At 36.9% G+C, this 22,802-nt stretch overlaps 1 protein-coding gene across 1 annotated transcript in view; it reads right to left on the minus strand.

The window, feature by feature from the left end:
* Nucleotides 1-22,802, minus strand: part of LOC145672407 (uncharacterized) — a 90,725-nt gene that overhangs the window by 25,376 nt on the left and 42,547 nt on the right. Inside the window, exons 15-19 of the mRNA XM_081741559.1 lie at nucleotides 16,831-16,937; nucleotides 16,129-16,219; nucleotides 14,404-14,589; nucleotides 12,305-12,377; nucleotides 9,300-9,426 (exon numbers count right to left, since the gene is read on the minus strand). Of these exons, the coding sequence (XP_081597685.1) occupies nucleotides 9,300-9,426; nucleotides 12,305-12,377; nucleotides 14,404-14,589; nucleotides 16,129-16,219; nucleotides 16,831-16,937 (584 nt within the window). The remainder of the gene's footprint in view (nucleotides 1-9,299; nucleotides 9,427-12,304; nucleotides 12,378-14,403; nucleotides 14,590-16,128; nucleotides 16,220-16,830; nucleotides 16,938-22,802) is intronic.

The raw sequence follows: 22,802 nt of genomic DNA on the forward strand, positions 1-22,802 counted from the left end.
CTAACAATCAAAAAAGAATGTAAATTCCGTTGTAATAGAGAGTGACGGCAAACTTTACGAATACTGGTTTCCATATGTAGCCTCTAACGTGAAGAATTCTGAGGAATCTTGATATTTTCTTATGTACGAGGGATAAATTTTTATTCTAAATACCATTCCTTACATAACAGTATCTAAGGTGATGTTTGAGTTTTCGAAACAGATAAACGTGTGAGCAGTGGCGTCGGAAGTATTTTTCAGCTGGGGGGGCAAACTGCTGTCTAGAAAATAGATACGGGAATGTAACATACGTAAGATAATACGAATATGTTTGTAATGTAACAATAATTTGATTTGATTGGTTAATAATAATAATAATAATAATAATAATAATAATAATAATAATAATAATAATAATATAATGAACCTGTAAACAGTTTCGTGAGAGTGAAATTTCCATCTATTAGAGGTATCTTAGTTTACATCTTTAGATTAATTAATCCCGTGTCAGTTTTGTTCTGGATTTTGGTCTGGTACAGAAATTTTCAACCAGTGAAATAAGAATTAAAAACATAAAATTGTAAAATTTGTACTGCTCACAATGACTTTTTGTAAGCACAAATTTTACCGTTTTATATACTGGTACATATTTTTAACTGTATTGGACATGGTCACACGGACACTATTAAAGAATCTTAAAGCTACTTAAATCATTTGGAAATAAGGAAATTAAAATTATATTTTTAAAAATCCAGTTCAGGTGTTGCAGAAATTGCTATTTAGAACTACAAACTTTGTAGCACTTTGTAGTAGAAAGTAACTTGTACATTATAAAACAGGCTACATAATTAAGTAAAAAATAAGAAAATATATTTTTTTCTACCTACTTGACTTCGTACCAGAAATGGAAAAATGGAATTTTCACTAAAGACTTCATAAAATTTATATATATAGAAAATTCAATTACACTAATTATTCAGAGTTATTTATATTTTTTACTGCACTTACTTCAGTATATCCAGTTTTTTTTATTACATTCACCTCTCTTCCTAATCTCATTATATTCATTTCGCTTCACACTAATAAAGTACGACACAATTAATAAGAAATGATTCAAGTTTATATTGAATTTTAAGTGCTATTTTGTAATTTAAATAGTTGGTAATAATACGTATAATATTTTCACTTACGTAATTCCCCATTTATTTCTTTTCAAAATTGACCAATAGTAACTTTTCTTTCGCTTGTCTTTGATATTAATTCTCTTGCAATGGTGTTTAAGTCTGGTCGTCACACATATCCAACAACAGCAGATGAGCCAATCTTTCCTGCGTCATGGACGTCCTCAAATATGTCTTTAGACTACGCAAATAGCTGAATGATCTTTCGCAAATGCTCAAGAAGCTGACATAGTGAGAACGAAAGTCCCTAGACGAACAACTTGGTCGAGAATACTGCGAACAGTTGGGGTTTCAGCACTAATAGTTTTTAATATTCTGATGGTCGTCAGCGACTCAGTCGTCATCAAAGTAGATGGAAGCAGCCTGAACTGTGCTCATAATCTATCCAGGTTAAAATCCGACGACCCAATTCCTGCTTCAAATATTCTCTTGAGAGAGGCCCACCAACACATAAAGCTCCTTCAGAAAGTATCTTCTAGAGTTCTATGAGTTGTTTGATGTCTGGCTGATTGAAACGACGCTGTACTCCATTCAACAAATAGTCAATGATTTCGAAGTACATTTTTGAAAGATCTGATACAGGTTCTAGGGTTGCTGCTATAGGAAGCTTATCAGTCTCCTCCAACCTAATTGGTGTTCTCTTTGATCTTGATGAAGTGGGCAATTTTAAGTGTAGTCTGTCTGCATTTTTCTTTGCTTCCTTACAGATGTTTTCAAATGCACTCTCCGTTCGTAGGTTTCTCAGAGTATCCTCTAGATAGAATCGCTGCTGCTCTTTTAGCTCCAGAAGCAAAAGAATCAGAATTTTGAAGCACTCTCGCCAGTTGTCCACAAGGTACAAAAGCACTATACTGACTATCAGAGAAAAAATATTCCAAATTTGTTCATTCATTTCAAATGCCCTTTTAGAATTACTTTTTGAGCATCATTTAGACCACTTGTATTACTGATGATTCTTTTCGAACGTGATTTGAATTCGTTTGTAGTAGATTGAAATCTGATTAGAGATTTTCACCTAACACACCAGCGAGTAGGACAAACAGGCAGCAAATGTTTAGGATTACTTTCGTTGATAGTTTTACAGGGTTCAAGAACAATGTCGGCGTGCGTATGTTGTCTATCGTTTTGCAGAATCCAGGTTGATGTTTCAAACGTCTTTAACTATGGCCTGCACGTCACACAAAGATTCGCGTTTTCGTGCTACTTCCTGCAATGGAAAATCTAATGCATGATTATTGCAATGAATGTATACAGCTTTCGGATGTTGAGTCGAAGTTATCTTCTGCACACCATTCACTTGTCCTGATATGACAGCTGCACCATCATGACACTGTTCGCATATATTTTCTGCATTCAGGCTAGGTTTCGTTAGAATATCTTTGATCGTGAAGTCTGTTTCCGATTTTGTGCCATGTGGGGTGATCATTTCCACAAATATTTTGTTGGATTTGATAAATCAGAGTCAATACAGCGCACACAGAGACAACTGTTCTTTCTTTGAAATATCAGTCGTGGAGTCAGCTATGATTGCATAAAATGGAGACTCTAACTTCTGCTACCAAGTCTCTCTATATTGCATGTCCCATAATCTTTAAAATTTCATTCTTTCAATCAGCACTAAGCCAGTTATCCTGTCGATTAATCCATTGGTTGAGAATAGGCACATCCGTTTTCCTTTCATCCAGGAGTGACATCAAATTACCCGTACTATGCAAATGCCCACTGATTGCTTGACCACTGGGAGCTAAATATCTAACACTACTAGTTATTATAAGCAGTGACTGTCTTCCTTATTCTTGTTTATAAACTTGGTCTGAAAGGAGAGCTGAAATAGATGTTCTGTTTCTGCACTCATATCTTAGCCCTTTCACTACCACTGGGATATATGTGTCCCACGATACATTCTCAGAGGACCCCTGGTAATTTTCCACATTTTATTGCTATGAATTGATGATCCACTGGTAAAGAGAAGCCCGCTAATGGTTCACAGAATTCTTATTAACATTATCAAATAGACAGTAGTGGAAGTGAACGTGAACAATGAAAGTGATAATGGAACAGATGAAAGTGAGGAACAATATGCTAGTGATAAAGCAGTGGTTGCATGAACTGTAATTTGGAAAAGGATGCCAAAATGTAAAATATTTGTAATCATAAATACGACTCAATTGGTTTTCTGACAATATACGTTTCATAATTGAAAATAGAAGATGATCATTCATGTCAATACCACTGGGACATATAGGTCCCACGTAAAAATATCAGAGGGATACATAATGTCCCACCCTTCCCACGTCGAAAAACGAAACGGTGGAAAACGTTTTTTATATATATTTATACGTTTGAAAACAACTTAAAATAACCGTATATTAATGTTTCTCAGTCCGAAAAAAATGGCAATGAAAGGATTAAACGAACAAAACGACAATAGAGTTCGCATTTTTCATATGCTCTGAATTATTAATCCTACCTTATACATTTTTCCTCCTCACTATAAAACTTACTGCACTCTGCATATTGTTTGTAATTATGGAAAACTTTATGGAAAATGTATTTAGTCCCTAAATGTCCTGTTACTCATTTAAACTGCGTTACTCATTTTTCAAACTTTAAAATCTCGCTCGACGACTCGTTTCATATTGCAGATTACGATTACTTAAACAACAATTTTAAAAGAATTTAAAGTGTTTTGAGAATGTACACCAATGGAAATAAAGAGAATTTTCAATTCTTTTTCCTAACTCTTTCTGTCTAACATGGGGGCAGAAAAAGCGCCCGGTCCCTTGTTTCAAAGAGAAAGATGAGTCTGGAATAGAGATTGTTTTTCACATTACTATAAAAAGCAAAATATAGTTAATATAATCAGCATTGCGTGATGTTTCTACAGTCTGAAAGTGAGGGGGCAAAAAGGGTATCTTGCCCCCTTTGAAAATTTCAGGAGGGGCAACTGCCCCCCTTGCCCCCCCGGTTCCGGCGCCCCTGCGTGTGAGATAGTGACATCTGCAGTTATTGAATAACGTTACGCTTCCTTATTTTATTCAGGTTTCAGAAATACTACGTTTTGTCCTCTTTTATCTTAAATGTCAGTAGTCTTCAGTAATAAATTTCAATGGGCCTTATGCAGAGTCGTTCTGATGCGTGATTAGTGCCATACTAAAAAGTTCGACTACCGTATGTTTCCTGTAGTAGTCAGTCCTTTAGTAACCATACGTTAAAACGACTCTGCATAAGTCGGTATCAGTCCAATGATTGGTATGGGATTCTATAAAGATATATGAAGCTAACCTAACTTAACATTTGACAATATGTAGCTTCATCAAGGATAGGTCGAGAAGTTTTCAAGTTACCCTCGTAGGTGACAAGCATTTTGTAACTGATGGAATAAGCTGGAAATATATTTTTATAAAGGATCTAAATATTATCTGATTTTTTTTGGTACCCTATGCATTCCCATTACTGATATAAGGAGAATTAAGGATTTTTCTTTTCTTTTTTTGAATGAGAATCTGCAACGTCTTTAGGTACAATAAAGCCAATAGGCCTATTTACTGAAGAAATGGAGAACGAATTAGTGCAATATATCACATTACTGGATCAATTCTTCTATGAATTAACTTTAAAAGATCTAATGGGACGTTTACACTTAGTCGATTTGCGTTCGATTTAGTTGAATTGACGTCACTTTCAACTTAATCGACCGTATAAACGGGACTTCAATTTAATCGCTTGTTGATCGAAGGCGACTAATCGACTGTCAACTGAATTGAAAGACATTCTATTTTCTTCTGCTATAACACCGCAAATTGTACAAATTACTGCTTGCTTGGACATCTTTAAAATTGCCAGTTGATTTCGAATCCACCAGAGGAGAGCGAGTCAACAAGCAGCATTCAATTTCAGTTGAAACAATTGAACACATCCATCTATCTGATTCGGCCTAGTTGCTTCGATTTAGTCGCAAATGTAACGAGTCGATTTAGCCGTGCGACTAAATCGACCAAGTGTAAACGCCCCATAAGAAGAATGACATACAATTTTGCTGAACGTAACTAGGTACCCCATATCCTTTAGCCGTGTGAATCGAATGGCAGAAAGAGATTGGACAGAGTCTTTCCGTCGTAGACATTTAACAATTGCTTTGCAACAGCCTTCAAAGACTGGTCTGGGGAGAGCTCGTGGTTTTAGCAAGCCACAAGTTGAATGCTTTTATAATTGTCTAAAAGATCTTGTAAGACAAAACGGCTTTCCTGCACGGGATATGTACAACATGTACGAAACTGGCATAAATACGGTTCCTCATAAAGTTCCAAAAGTCGACTAAAAATCAGTTGTGAATAAAACTGTATCTAGTGATTTTGGAGTTAACATAACAGCTGTTTCATGGTGAGTGCATCTGGTTCCTTTATTCCCCAGATATTTCCCACAAAACAAATGAAACAAGAATTATTCGATGACTCGCCGCCAGGTTCTGTGGGAATATCTAATTCTGGTTCATCAACTCACAACTTTTCGTAGAATGATTATATTATTTACACCAACATGTGTGATCAAATTCGATTACGAAAAAGGTATTTTTACTTGTTGACAATCAGACCTCTCACATTTCATTCGAAGCGATTGATTTCTGCAGGCAAAATAGGATAGTGATGTTGAGTTTACCACCAAATCCCAGTCATAATTTGAAACCATTAGATCGCTCCTTTTTTGACCCGATGAAATCCTGGTATTCAACTGTGTGTGATAAATGGATGAGGAATCATCCATCCCACATAATTCCAAGTTACGAGTTTGTTTACTGAGGCTTACTACAAAAAAGACTCATAAAATGCTTCGTGTGGAGTGTTGTACTGTATGGGGGGGGGGAACGTGGACATTACGTAAAGGTGATGAAAATCGACTGGAAGCCTTCGAAATGTGGGTGTGGAGAAGAATGGAAAGAATTAGTTGGATCGAGCGGAAAACGAATGAGAGAGTGTTAGAAACGGTAAGTGAGAAAAGAACACTTTTAGATATTATTAGGAAGAGGAAGAGAAACTGGTTGGGACATTGCCTAAGAAGATATTGTATCATGAGGGACGTCCTAGAGGGTATGGTGGCGGGAAAGAGAGGGAAAGGCGAGGGAGACGAAGAAGTTAGCGGAGGACCGTGGAGCATGGAAGCTTCTCAGCTGCGGCAAGTGACCTGCCAATAAAGGCAGAATACCTATGATGATGACTACAAAGCTGCAACCATTGATATCCAGCCTTCAAGAATCTGGAGTTGTCCTACTGAATCCAGATGTGTTCACTGAAGAAGATTTTCTTCCTTCTATTGTGGATGTGATAGACTTAAATGTAGAAGCCAGGTCTGAAGACGAAAGCATTCCTGAAGCAACAATTCAAGCATCAGACCTGAATAGAGCCCAAAATCGTTCATCGGATGATTCACTGGAAGTAAAAAGGAACCCATGCGGTGCATCCAGATCAAACACTCCTTTGCCAGTTGCTCGTCCTCCTCCATCTGTTACCAAACCTTCAACCAGTAACGCTAGATCCTCACTAGAATCAAGCAAGAGCTCATGCGGACTGTCCACTTCAAATACTCTTCTGCCGGTTGCTCGTTCTCATTCATCTGTTACCTAACCTTCAACCAGTTACATTGGATTCTCACTAGAAGCAAGCAGGAGCTCATGCGTATTATCCACATCAAACACTTCTCTGCTGGCTGCTCGTTCATCGGTTACCAAACCTTCAACCAGTAAACTAGATCTTTACTGGAGGTAAGCATTTACATCATTTAAGCATTTGTGGACCATTTACATCATGCACTCCTTTGGTGGTTGTCAGTCCTCCTTCAACTGCTACCAAACACTCAACCAGTAGATCTTGATCTTCTCAGTTAATCAGAGATTCTGAAATCCTCTCCTTTCAAGCAGAACTTACTTTCGAAACGGCGCCCTCCAAAGACCAAAGATCATCTTGCACCAGGAAAGCTACAACCGAAGTTGTAGCTACAACTCCTCAGGTCAGTGAGGAAGTAGTGTACGAGTGTCCATTATGCAATATCATTTACAGTGATCCACCAATAGAAGACTGGATCAAGTGCGCAAGATGCCATGAATGGTGGCATGAACAATGCACATCATATAAAGGAGTAGGCACCTTCATCTGTGATAATTGTTAATGCTCTTTTGTTTGCGTACTCTTGCCCCTTTGATTTCGTACTCTTGCCCCACATATAGGGGCAAGAGTACGAATTTGAATGTTTTCATTTTATGAGTTCTAGTTCCTCTAAGAATAGAGGTATATAAAAGTTGAGTTCACATTTTGTAAAGGAGAGTTCAAGTTTTGTGTTCCATGTAAAAGTTTTCCGTTGTAACTATTTTTTACCAAAATATATATGTTTAATTAAAATTTGCGTACTCTTACCCCCCTTTCCTCTAATATTCAAAATTGTCCGGATTATGAAAAGTTTTTTCCACTTGTTTCTACATCGTGATGAAAATTTTCCGATCTATGAAAATTCCTTTCACTTCTTTCTACAGAGCAATAAAACTTTCCGATTCACAAAAAGTTGTTTTATTTTTGGCTTCAAAATATGGTAATTTTCCGACTCATAAAAAGTTCTTCAATTTTTCCATATAAGACACAAAATATTTGGATTCATGAAGAATTGTTTACCTTGTTCCCACATAGTACTGAAAATTGTCTGAGCCATGAAAATTTTCAGATTCTTTAAACGATCTTTCACTTTTAACATTTCTATACATAAATTCAACCAATTTTATGATTGCTTGGAATTGTTACTTGATTATTGATATTTTTTAGAACGGAAAATTTTCCAGAAAAATATAGCGTAAAATTTTCCGGAAAATTTTCCACCTCACATCACTACTCTCAACCCTTCCGACTACGAACCATTGTACACTATAGGTTAAAATTCGTAATTAAATGATATTTCAAATTGTTACATTTAACTTTTCCCAGTTCCCCAACTAACTTGCGTTACACAAATATGGTATCTATAGATATGGTTGCGACATGTTGCTGGTAGTATGCTTAATGTGGGATAGCGGTAAAACTTGTTAAATGTTGACTGTCATTTCTAAGTTACAAAAGTAATTAATATATATTATAAATTGAACTGCCCTGGAACTGTTCCTTGTGGCACTCCATATTGTTCTAGATTCACTTCAAAAGTTTCCAATTTGGACAATCTGTTTTCTGTTCCTTAAGTAGCTACCAAACCAAGATAACGCTATTCCTCGTATTCCACATTCCTAAAGTTTGTGTACCAGAATTTTTTGATACATTGTATCAAAAGCTTTAGCTAAGTTTAACAATACTGAAATTACGTTTTTGTTATCATCCATGTTTTTTAGTAATAACTTCTCTTCATTTGTGTACAACATTTGATGTATTTCTATCACTTCAGAAACCACTGATTTGTTGATAAAAATATTATTTAGTTCCATAAAAGCAGCTATTCTAATTTGTATACATTTTCCAATAGTTTGCTATAATTACTGGCTAATATACGCGTCTTTGGAGTGGGAGACCCGAGTTCGATTTCCGGCAGGTGCTCATGTGGTTCGGATTCCACGTTAAGCAGTAGGTCCCGTCTCATATATCCTCACTGCTGAAAGGGACGTTAAACGCAAAATCAACTCAACTCAGTTACTGGTTTTAGTTAATTTACATCAGTGTGTGACCCAATTTCTGTATAGATTTCATGACTGAAATTTTAAAATCATTCGGGAACGTTCCCGTTTCTATACTTAAGTTAATTATGTATTGCATTGGTTTAAGGATATGTTCTTTATTTTTATTTAATACATTTAGTTATTTCAATTATTCCGTGTGCTATTTTTGATTTTAATTGGTTAATGATCTTCTCAATTTCTTGTACAGTTCCATTAGTTTAAGGGTTTCAAGATATATTTTCCATCATGGTATGTATACGGTATTTAGGCACAGTTTGCAAGCGGTTTCGCACAGTAGGGATTGCTATATTTATGGATGTCAGCGGCCTGTTTTTATTAGTAACGTCTTACTTGTAACAAAGTAACTTTGCCTCTAACTGTGCAATGATTTACATGTTATGAGAGCGGTTACAAAACCTAAAAATGAGAATTGAGATAGATATAAAATTATGTTTTACCTTATTGGTAAAGTCATGAAGAATCTTCAGGCATTTCTTCATTTTTCTCCCCGCAGTAGTAAATCTGTAAACGCAATCCAAGTGATACCAAGGAGTCTTTATCCGTTCAAAAATGAGTTCACCAATTCTAAAAATAAATTAAGATTTCAGTTCATTAAAACATTCTGTATATGTAGTTACTGTAATTTAATACTTTGTGGAAATCGTTCTTTAATTTACTGTTATCAGTTGATAATATTTTAGTGCTCCTCCGTGGCCAAACGGTTAACGTACGCACCTTTGGCGTGGGAGACCCGGGTTCGATTCCCGACGGGAGCTCAGATGGTTCGGATTCCACGTTAATCAGTAGGTCCACATCTCATATAGCCTCCTGCTGAACGGGACGTTAAACTCAAAATCAATCAATCAATAATATTTTAACCTCATATTAAAAATAAAATCTTTCCTACTGGTTTCAAAGAGACTACATTGTGTATTACTTCTGTGTGGTATATTTTGTTACAATATATGAAAGGATACCCAAAACAGCACTTAATGCGTGCGTTTTGTTCTTACCGAATGTTACGTCAGGTACTGTAGCTTGGAGTACGGTATCTAATACCAGTCTGTTTCGTAACGTCAATCTGTGTGAAGTAGCTCGTCCTTAGCACTGCTTTCTGTGTGTTCTACTGGTAGCACCCAGCGAGTGTTGTGATGTATAGACACTCTCTTCCTTGTGTCAGAAACCACAGCGCATAATGCATACATTTTGTTGTAATCGAACGTTACGATAGGATTTGTTAGCTTGGGATTTCCAATGCCAAACTGTCTAATAGCGTCAATCTGTTTGAAGTGGCTGGTTTCGGGCACTGCTTTATGTGCATTCCTATTGACAGCGCCCTGCCATTATTGTGATACATAGACACTTTTTCTGTCTTGTGCAAAAACCACAGCGTTTCAAGCGTACGTTTTGTTGTAATGGAACAATACGATAGGATTTGTTAGCTTGGGATTTCCAATGCCGATCTGTCTAATAGCGTCAGTCTGTTTGAAGTGGCTCGTATTGGGCACTACTTTATGTGCATTCCTACTGCTAACGCCCTGCCATTATTGTGATACATAGACACTCTTTCTGTCTTGTGTCAGAAACCACAGTGCTCCAAGCGTACGTTTTGTTCTTACCGAACGTCACGATAGACGTTGTTAGGGATGTCAGTCTGCCTAATAGCGTCATTTTGTTTGAAGTGGGTTATTCTTGGTACTGCTTTATGTGTATTCTACTGGTAGCACCCTGCGATTACTGTGATGCACAGACACTGTTGTGTCAAAAATCACAAGAATACAAACGCCTACCGCGGTAATCCGTCTTCTACCGAAACCATTGAAGAGACCTTGCTATAGGTAAGTATAGTAATTTCGTTACTTTCGGCAACAACGAAAGTGCAAAGTTTCTAAAAGTGCAATTCTGGTTCCAAATACAATAACTGCTTGGTTTAAAAAAACATAAACCAGTACATAAATAACTTTTAATTTAGGCAACACGTTTCCTTATCTTCGAACTATTCATTCTTTAAAGATTTTGGTTTCGGAAATTGGGACAAAAATTACAATTATGACTTTCATTATAATCTTTATAGGTCAACACAAACACAAGCGATCGTCCAAGTTCCGTAAGTAACACATTTCATTGGAAACAAATGATGCTGGAAGTACTGGCAGCAGTACTTATATTTGATAAAGTATTTCTTTGACCCACCGGAAACAAACCACGTCGGAAGTTCGGCATAATTGACAAATCTATTTCTTTAAAACCCATCGGAATCAAATGATGTCATAAGTACTGTGCGGAAATAATTGACCTGCTTGACTCAATAATTTAAATTAATTGCCACAAACTTATCGGACGTATTTAATAATTACTGTCCATTAATTTTCACAACGACCCTTACTATTCTAGAGGATGGCACTCATAAAAGTAACCTGACCAGTAATAACAGAGACAAGCAAATAACAGTAATTCTCTCAGTAATTCTGGGTGACGCCTATGTACTGCATGATGTGCAGTTGTTTAGCTGGAATTCTCTGCCTGTTCAATCCTAGTAAACAAGTCCCGCAGAGAAGATGAAGCTATTTCAGCATATTGGTTTGCTGTCACTTGTTTTCGATGAAGCGTGGTTCCATTTATCAAGTTACGGGAATGCGCAGAATACGTGTTCCTGGTCTGCTGAAATTCGAATATCCTGCACGAAATACTTCTCTATGAGGAAAAATTGGTGCTTGCTGCGCAGATTTAGGGATATATGTTAGAGCAGGGATGCAAATAAACAACAAACTTTTACTAGCCCAAGAAAAAAAGCTACTAGCACACATACCACACTAGAAATCATTTACTTACCTTCGGTATGGTATTAAATACTCGCCCGCACCGATGAACCACCCGCCCCGGGCGAATAGGAGAGTGGTTATTTGCATCCCTGTGTTAGGGGATGTTCTTTGAATCAACAGGAAATATTGAGCTTATCGTGACTTCTTGTAACAGTTCTACGACAAACTGACATCATAGAAAAACTATATCTACTTTTAATAAGAATAAGCCACATGCCACAGTTCGGACAAATCACTGGTGTTGGTTTAGTATCTGTTTACAGAAGAGGAAGCTGTGGCTTCCTTATACTCCAGGTTGTTCTCATTATTTTTACCCCTTGGGGAATGCAAATAACCCCATACCCTGGCTGAACTGCAGCAAAACAATATCCACACCATCCGGCGGATAACCATCCGTCACCTACAGACGGCTACTGTGAGGTGCGCAGAAATATCTTGAGTTTAGGGCGACTACTTTCAGTGTCTCTTGTTACATTCAAGTAAGTCATATTTTCCTACTTTTTCGTCCGATAACCAGCATTACCACACCGAGATACTTTTATGTGGGCCACCGTGTATCATACAGCGTTATTCATTTCTTGCCTGTATGGGACATGGTAATGACAACAACTAATGCTACCATTGTATTCAAATATACTTACTTTGAGATGGCTTCAATATATTCTGAATTCATGGAATTCACTTGAGCGTTCACTTTTGTTCCCATGGCAGTTTCTGAAAATAATAATAATAATAATAATAATAATAATAATAATAATAATAATAATAATAATAATAATAATAATAATAGGTATAATAATATAGATTCCACCTCGCTATCTCTAATCTTTAAAAGCTATTATCAGCTAATACCAAACGGATCCTGGTTTTTCTTTATAGCTCAGTGGTTCTCTCGTCTGTGTTTTCTGATCAAAGGCAGGTTTTAGTCTATTTGACCAACAACAAAGTTCCTAAGCTAATAGATCAGAGACAGTGCCAAGTTCTTTTCTCCTGTGGCTGTAAATACTATCTTGAAAGCTGGAAATTACGGAGTTGGAATACATTAGATATTGATAAAGTTTCATATGTAGAACATATTTTGAACCTACCAGAAATAAATAATTCCAAAAGTAATGGCAACAGAGCTTCGTACTTCACTCATTTATTGATTATTTGACACACGCATTTAGTACGAAGGGAGTCCAATGAGATATCCATCTAGACAGGAAGGAATGCAGATAGGCTCAGCTGCTCATCACTGTTTTTCGATCTAGTCCGCATGGAGGTCTATGCACCGTTGCCACTTTGTGGGTCGGCGAAGAAATCCCAGAGGAAAAATGGTCTTTGTCATGGCCTGCAAACCAATAGAAAACAGTCTGTTGGACACCAATGCTCTTAGCATCCCAATGGTGGATCCAGGCTTCGTCCCTTGTCCCTAGTTGAGCCAGAAATTTGTCCTGGTCCTCCTCAAAGAGGTCCAACAAGTACAGCGGTGATTCAGCTTCTGCAGATTCATTGTTCACGGCATCTCAGAAACATTCGCTTCGCGGCAGTGTTGCCAACAAATTGATACAAAAAGTCGCTAAATAAGAGATGAAATGACTCTAATTTTGGGTGAAAAGTCGCTTTAAAAAATCGTGGAATTTTGCCTCTTATATATATATATAGTGTGTGTGTGTGTGCGTAATATACTGTACGTGTGATCAATTCAAGCCATAGTACTATCTACGCTACAAGAACGTATATGAAAGACTCATAGAGGTACATAACTAACAATAATTTCCTTTTTATATATTTTTAACTTGATGATCAATTTTGCTTCAACGAAATCAAAGATGAGTTTAGAAAAACAAACAAAATTAAAGGTCTAGAAAAAAATCTTACTTCACTTCTACTCACGCTTCTACAGATAATCTGTTTGCTACCAGTAATGTATTATTTGTGCCTCTAAACAGAAGCTCTGTAAACTAAAGGAAACTGTAAAAGCTGGAGTTGTTCCCGTTAGAAGGTAGGAGATAACAGTAATCAAAGCTGGAATATAGAGATAAATGTTATGTACTTTCCCAACTCGTCAACATCTACACTGAGTCAAATAAGCAAAAGGAAAATAAACATATATCTGAACTGATTCGAGCTAATAGTACTTATTTTAGGACAAGTTGTTCGCAGCACAAAAGTCGCTAGATTTGTAAGTGAGTCGCCAAATCGTTATTCCAAAATCACCAAGAAAAAAAAAAGTCGCCAATCGGAAAAAATATTTTTTGTCGCTATCCTGGAAGGCGAATCCCCTAGATTTAGCAACTTTTTCCCCAAATTGGCAACACTGCTTCGCGGCGTAATACACACTCTGCTCACGACCACTGCGTTGTTCCGACGTGTCTCAAATTGCGCAGCGGGTTCTCTACAGTGACCTTGGCGTACGTGTCAAGTGTCATATGCTCCGTCCCTCCCTTGCTGTTTAGATAGATAACTTATTGGATGTCCCTCGTATGTAGGCTCTTACAACATCGCGGATAAAATATTCGTTATTTTCTTATTATTAATGAAAGATAGTAAAACAGTGCATAAAGAAAGCAAAATTTTTCTTAGAAAGGCTGAATTTTTCGTATTGAAATTATCTTAAAATTCTTTGTGGCTCTCTACACAGCTTTATAGATTTAAAAAGAAATCTAAGGTTAGATGAAGGTTAAATACAATGAGGCAAAGTTAAGAAACCATTATAACATCGGTGTATTCAATATTACTTGAATGTGTAACTTACCACAAATAATATCGAGGGTACATGCTGAAATGTACGAATATAAGTCAAAAGATTTGGATCCAATTTCTTTGTTCAATTGATTCACCAGAATTTCCGCATTTGCATGGAACACGCCGAGGAAATTTTCCAACATCTTGAAGTGAAAAGTTGGTGTTATCAATTTGCGATGAGAACGCCATTTTGAACCTGTAGTTAGAGGATAAGATACGTATTTATAAACAAAATTATTCATTGTTGCAACATTCATTTCCAACTGAGCTTTATCTGTTGTCAAAAGGCAACATATAATATCTAGGTTAAAAAAAATGTATAATTCACAAGGATCTTATAAAATAGAGGATATGCCCTTATAACAAAATCTTGAAGCCATACGTCACAATTTCACCACCCCTACTCTGCCCACTCCGCCCAATAGGATCGCAATGTTTTGAGCCAACAATCATGGCGGAAACGAAAGTAGCCGATCAGACGATGGCATAAACGAGAGTAGCCAATCAGACGTGCCGATTCTCGGTTGTTTTTTGGCTGCATTGATTTAATAGGATGAAGATATATATGGGCAGATTATCTATTTTATAAGATCCTTGATAATTCGCATTTATTTTTATGCAATGCGTCTCCTTAGTTTCCTTATCTTCTAGTAATAGATAAACTAAAAGAAATGAGAGACGAGGTGTGGAAGAAAAGTGTAGAGAAGTGTTGGTACTATGTGAGTAATGAACCATGACTGCTGTACTTGCAAAATCCCCGAATACGCCGTTAATATTCTTGTTTACTAAGCATTACTGCCTTCTACAAGGTAAAAATCTACTTCTCGTCTCGAGAAAATCTACCTCAGTCTTGTTTTCCATTCGAGACCAGAATTTTTTCGATCTCGTGAGCAACACTAGCTTCATGTAAGGAATAGAAGAGATTGTAATAAATACAACATAATTTAAACAACTGAAAAAAAAAATCACAATTCAAGATGACAAATGGACAAGATGTCATAATATACCTATTAGTAAGCAATACAGCATGCTACATGAAAGCACGATCTGAATACAAGGAAAGATATGACAAAATAGCAAAAAATCATACGTCGAGAAATAGAAATGAAACAGAAAATGATATGCCGGAAGGTGATATTAGCAACATACGAATATAAAACTTTAGTGGAACACAATAATATTAGCCGATAAAAAAAAATTACATCATGACAGGGCAGACGTTACAGTAATAAGGAAAAAAGAAAGAAAAGGTACAACTAATAGACATCATAATACCAAACACAATAAACCTGCAGACATCACATACAGAAAAAATAGAAAAACACTAACAACTAGCCTGAATCATAAAACGACAATGGAAGACCAAAAATTTGAGAACAACAATCGGATACTGAAGTGGTCCAAGGTACTAAATAGTACAAGAAGGTGCAAAAGGTACTTAAAACAACTGGAATTAAAGAAAAAGAAAACATAGCGTATAGAGAAAATATAGAAGAACATAATGTTGATTACACCAGAAATCGAAAAATAATTTCTGCAAACGCCAGAAGAAAGGGAAAACTCAGAGAAACAGTAATATACTTGGATGGTCTGTGATCCTATGTTTTATATCGCTAGTTCACATGAGGAGTAAAGAAAATATGAAATAATAATAATAATAATAATAATAATAATAATAATAATAATAATAATAATAATAATAATAATAATAATAATAATAATATAGTGTATTTACCTGTGCTTGTTAGAAGTCCTGTCCCAAGCCAGGGGTGCAAGAACTCGTAATAAGTACCTTTGTCAAGATGTTTGGAGCTGTTCAGAATTATCTGAAGAATAAGAAAATGGGTAAAAAATAATTAAAAAGAAAATTGACAAGTCTACTTTCTATTGCTTTACGTATTAGTACATGCACTTATAATACACCGTAAGCATAAAGTCCTGTCCTGATTATAAAAATTTATTACGGAATAACCGTTGGACAGAATAATGTAAATTATGGTCCGTTACATAGGTTAGTATTACAAGTTTTTTAAAAGACCAATAGATGGCACTAGTGCTACCCAAGAGTGACGCAGTACGTTACTTGGCGCGCGCGGGTTAGTTGGCGAAATGGCATCGAAGCAGGAGAAAGCGCAATGCGTGCTGTGGTATCACGAAAGCAAATCGCCCATCAGTAACATAAGTAACGTAAGTGGTCTTAGAAAAAAAATTGTAATACTAACCTATGTAACTGACCAGTATTTACATTATTATGTCAAACGGTTCTTCTGTAATATTTTTTTGTAACAGGGCAAGACTTTATGCTCACCCTGTATATTAACGTGAGATAAAGTTTAAATATTGTGTGTGAATGTGTATATAAAGAGATTAATCACTTGCAATTTCGATAAAAGGGATGAAATACAAATAAATTATATGTAAAGTAATATAGAATTACCTCTAAGTAAGTTGCATCGAAAATGTGTACATTGGCATTTGGACCAATCCAGAACCTAAACACAGGGCCATATTGTTTGGAATAGTAGTCGGCTATGGAGAATAGTTCTAGAAACAGAAATATAATAAAAGTATTTAATGATACATAATTCAAAAGGAAAAAAAGATAGCTATATACTGTATACATATAGATCTAATGCAAACTATAGGAGCAATACAGGGTGTTCCAGAAGTAGTGACTCACTTGTTGTTAGGTGCGGTATCTTAGGCTGTATGATTGATGTTGTTATTTATTTGTTTCTTGTTTTGTTTGAGTTGTAGTGTAATGGGTTTTTCCTTTCTTTCAGTTGGCAACACTACAAGATGGCGGCTTTCTTGACGCTTCAGAAACGTGTCCAATGAGTTCGCCTATTTTCTGAGACACACAGCGTTGCGGAAGTCCAGTCACGAATGAAGGACTTGTACTGTGATAATGCGCCAAAACGAAAGACAATAAAAAGAGTAAACAAAGCCTTCGATAGCACTGGTAGTGTAATTGATGCCAAGAGGACGGATAGGCTTAGGTCCGTAAACAATCCCGTAAATGCGGCTCGGATACAGGCGAAACTTGCAAGGTCACCGAGAAGTCGAAATCGATTTGACTCTTGTCCCACACCCTGAATATCCCGAAGTCATCGGTTGCCATAGTTCCCAAGAATCTGAATCTGCGCCCGTACCATTCTCGCTTGCTGCACGGAGGACGATCCCGATCGCTGTATCGCAAGAAATGAAATGAAATCTTTGAGTTTTACGTCCCACGGTTATGCCGGTTAGGCTAAAAGAGACGGTGATGATGAGAGATAAATGAAATGGTGCAATGAAGAAAGTGGGATGAAACGGAAGAACCCAGAGGAAACCCACGCACACGCTGTTTGTCCACCACAAAGTTCACTTGGCAGGGGCTGCGATCGAACCCTGGACCCCAAGCACCCGATCGTTGTATCGAGTTTGCTGAGTGGTACCTGCGGACAGTGGAGGAACGTCTCGACTTCGAGAACAAGATAACCTGGACTTCTTCCTATGGGAACATTTGAAGGACAAAGTATATGCAAGACCCATAAACAGTGTTGCGGAATTAACGGCGCGAATCACTGAGAAATTCAACAACATTCCTATTGAGATGTGGCGAGATGCGTATAGAAATGTGCGTCTCCGGATGGAGACATGCATCGATGTTAATGGCCGCCAGGTGCACCTCCAGATGAAGAATAGAGATTAGATACTGTAAAGCACTTGATTTTTACGTCATTCCTCTGTGCCTACAGTTTTGTTTCATACCATCTTGTTTATAATAAAATTGTTTATAATAAAATCACTCAAAAGGTGAGTCACTACTTCTGGTGCTAAAATGGTACGTAGGGCATCCTTATTTAATACTTCCACGAGATACAACTCTTTCGTGGCTAAGCGGTTAGCGTACGCGCCTTTGGTGTGGAAGACCCGGGTTCGATTCCCGGCGGAAGTTCATGTGGTTCGGATTCCACATTAATCCGTAGTTCCTCGTCTCATATAGCCTTGCTGCTGAACGGGACGTTAAACTCAAAATCAACTCAACTCAACTTCCACGAGACATGAAATTATGTATTATCGCATTTTTTTAAGTTTTAGAGAACTTGTCTGAATTTTAGAGGTACTCTTGTCGGAAACTTTTGTACTTGACTTTTAAAGGTAGTGCAAACTGTAGACATGGTATAAAGTAGAAACAATATTAACCAATATCAACAGAAGTGATAAAATGTAGAAAATTTTAGAAAAGCGCTAAACACCAGAAAATATTAATAATAAGCACTTAAAAGTGAAAAATACATCAGTATCATTATATTTAAAATAAAATTGAAGTTATATCAAGCCTAACAAATTCATTTCTAGTAAAATTAGCACTTAAACTAAATATATTTATGTTTAAACTTAATATGTATCTGAACTAAGCTAAGTAATCAGGTTACTAAGATACTAGCAGTACACTTTTTTGAAGATACCCATCAAGACAGTTATTATTTGTCTGGATACATAAAGTAAATCTGTGCAAATCCAAAATTGAACGAATCCCACTTTTCTTTCCATTTATTGTTTTCATTTCAAAAGTAACCATTTTTAACCATATGATTTATTTTAGAATTGCCTAAACTCAAACAGTATATGTTGTTTTGGCCTTTTTATCTTTATAGTAGACTGCTTTGAATCGGAGAGTACATATTAGGCAGCGATAAAAATGGATCTGCAAAGGTAGGGGAACGCATGACGTAACGCCGTCTCTCGTGCCTATCTTTGGCCATTGTATTCTTTTAGGAAGTGGAGGGAAGTCATAGATATTTTTCCGGAAGTGGGACAACGACATTTTCCCGCGTTCCGCCTCACTTTTACCTCTGCCATTAGGGCAATCATTTCCAGCTCACCAGTGTATGACGTAGGAGCCGGCTTCTTTTACGATTAGAGAAAAGAGAAAAAGGACAGGTTGAGCAAAAGAAGAGAGGGAACGGGACAAATAAAATTCAATAAAACAAGTGTTTCCAGCATTCGATTAGTCAGTCATGGATCCACGAGAACTGTATATGCATGCAAAACCCTGGACAACGCGTTTTTGTCTGTCAACACTGTTTTGTATTAACGCTATGTTTGCTGCTTGCTCCTTCATCTCTGTGTGTTCTTTACTGAGAGATCGAGCAGTGAACTGTGACGTTACAGAGCATCCAGCTAGAAATAATCTCGGACAGTGATTCTCAACCGATGTGTCGCGACACACTAGAGTGTCAAGCAGTCTCCTAACGTGAGTCGCTAAATTTTAGGATTTAAAAATTATGAAGAATATAACAGTAATTAATTAAAATCGAGACAGACTGTACCAGTCAACAGCTCGAGAGATAGCAATAATGCGCAGGGCTATATCGAGCCATTATAAAAATTAATTGGTTTCACTATTATAATAGATATTATTATTACTATTAATAGTAGTAGTAGTAGTAGTAAAAATAATAATATAAAACAAGTATGTCTTGATGTACTTGAAGTTCAGTAAATCGTGCCGTCAGTCAAGAAAGGTTGAGAATCACTGACCAGAAATTAATCTATAGTAATAAATGAAAGTTTAAAAGAGATTTACTGATCAACATCAAGCCATTCGCCACATTACTATTATTTAAATGTGAAATTTAGACAGAAGTCACCCTTTGTCAGGAAAGAAATGGATAAGGGACGATTTGCTGAAATACGCATCCTAAGTTGGAGTAAGGACGGGTCAATTTTTTTTTTTTAGGATTAGAATATGCATGAATCACTCAACGCAAGTAGATTATATTCTACTTTTAAGCTCCTTTTCGAAAATAAATGAACACGTGTTTCTCAGCGATTTCGAAAAATTTTGGTCTTTAGGGGGAAGGGGACGAGAGTAATTTTTATAATAGTAAAATATCCCTTCTTTTATTCAGAAACGGCGCAATTTCAAGATTCGCTAATTTTGAAAAACTGAAATGAAATCTTTCAGTTTAACGTTCCATAATGATGTCCTTTAGGCTAATGGAGACGAATGATTAAGGTATGTGAATGACAATGGGAGAATTGGTAGAATGAAACTAGACATGGAATGCGTCTGTGGGTCGTGGGTCAACAGGACATAACCCACTGCAACCCCCACTTACTCTGAACCACCATTACCTACGAAGACCTATTCTGACCCACCATGACCGACTAAGACCTATTCTAACCCACCATGACCTACTAAGACCTACTCTGACCCACCATGACCTATTCCGACCCACCATGACCTACTAAAACCTACTCTGGCCCGCCATGACCTACTAAGACCTACTCTGACCCACCATGACCTACCAAGGCCTATTCTGACCCACCATGACCTACTCTGACCGACCATTACCCCCACTAAGACCTATTCCGACCCACCATTACCCACTAAGACCTATTCCGACCCACCATGATCTACTAAGACCTACTCTGATCCACCATGACCTACTCTGACGCACCATGACCTATTCCGAACCACCATGACCTACTAAGACCTACTCTGAACCACCATGACCTACCAAGACCTATTCTGATCCACCATGACCTACTCTGACCCACCATTACCCACTAAGACCTATTCCGACCTACCATGACCTACTAAGACCTATTCCGACCCACCATGACCTACTAAGATCTATTCTGAACCACCATGACTTACTAAGACGTATTCCGACCCACCATGACCTACTAAGACCTATTCTGACCCACCATGACCTAATAATACCTACTCTGACCCACTGGTTCACTCTGCTCAGGGAATTGTGTTCAGTATCTGAACACTGGTGAATTTGTCTACGTTTTACTTTCAAAGTCTCCATTGTTCTTTCTTTTTAATTTGTTTCTATTTACTACCTGAGATGAGCATATGTAAGTGCAAAAAGAACTTGAGGTACTTTTGGATGTTGGAATTTGTAATTGTATTATAATAATAGCAATAGGACTTACTACTTGGATTTCGAGACACTGCCTGTGCGGTTTTAGAGGAGTTGATTAGTGGGAAAAAATATATTTTTCAATCATCTGTAATATATGAATTACTATATAAAAAATTGAATGTAACTAAGTGTGCGTAATCATCACGGCCAAATGGCAAAGCCAAATGAAATGACGCTTTGTATAGAGGGTGTCTCAAAAAGCCCTGACATAGGGTAACTCTGTTATTATCAGAGCTACAACAAAACGTAAGATTGGAAACCGTCTCCAAATATGATATTTTCAATCTAAAGTGAAGGAATTTTTAAAATCGCACGAGCCGTTTGGGCTGTACACTATTTATTCGCCCAGTGTTAAATGAAAATGCAACGTTGTCATTACCTGGACCAACAACATAAATGAATGAAATCACTGTCTTTTACGCTAACGTGTCGATGGCAAACCCCAATGTCAAACTGTAACTTTATTCACTTATGTTGTGGGTTCAGGTAAATGGCAACGTTGCATTTTCATGTAACATTGGGCGCATAAAGAGTGTACAGCCAAAACGGCTCGTCCGATTTAAAATATTTCTTCACTTTAGATTGAAAACATCATATTTGGAGACGGTTTTTCCTTATATGTTTTGTTGTAGCTCTCATAATAACAGAGTTACACTGTCTGGAGACTTTTGAGACACCCTATATAGTTAGGCCTCAATCCCAACTTGCGCTTATCATATTTTTTTCATTATAATACATATCCTAATGGGGAAGTGGGGGTCTGAATTTTTGCGATAAATTGAAAATCTCACGAGCCGTTCAACTTATGAAGCTAAAATTCAGTATATTAACTATTTATTAAAAATAAACAGAACTTGTCCTAGCATTTTTTTAAAATTCTCTCTTATGGAAGGGGGGCACTTTATATGGGAAATTGGCATATCAAATACTTCTTATCTGCCATATGTTACACACCCCAGCCGCCATCTTGGATCCGCCATATTGAATTCAACTTTCGGTTTTTCAAATGGGAATAGGTGCAAGTGACATATCAAATTCATGTACAATTTCCTCGGAAATTCACTGGTGTAGTGAGTATTACCGTAGCTTATGCCGTTTGCAAGGTATTGAATGTTAAATGTCAGGCACTTCACGAATATTTAACCAAGTAGAAAGTTGTGCAGGGTCCCGTGTGTATATGTAATCTTTTACGTGATTTATCGTTAACGAAATATTCCCTGAACGTAAATACATATAGACATACAGACGTCAATACAAAAATGGTAGATCTTCACCCAAATCTGGTCGTATCTGGATTTACATTAGGCATTTTGACCGTAATACAATACTTCCGTGTTAAGGTATAACATGGAAGTAATAGCAATCATTCACAGACATGTAATAAGATTATGATACAAATGTTGTAGAGTTTGTTTATACCTACAGTATTTTTCCAGTTGGAAATTGTTTTCCGTAACTGATATTACTCCACCATAACTGA

Source organism: Thermobia domestica, chromosome 16, assembly GCF_964235325.1.
Source record: "Thermobia domestica chromosome 16, izTheDome1.hap1.1, whole genome shotgun sequence".
Classification (NCBI taxonomy): Eukaryota; Metazoa; Arthropoda; class Insecta; order Zygentoma; family Lepismatidae; genus Thermobia; species Thermobia domestica.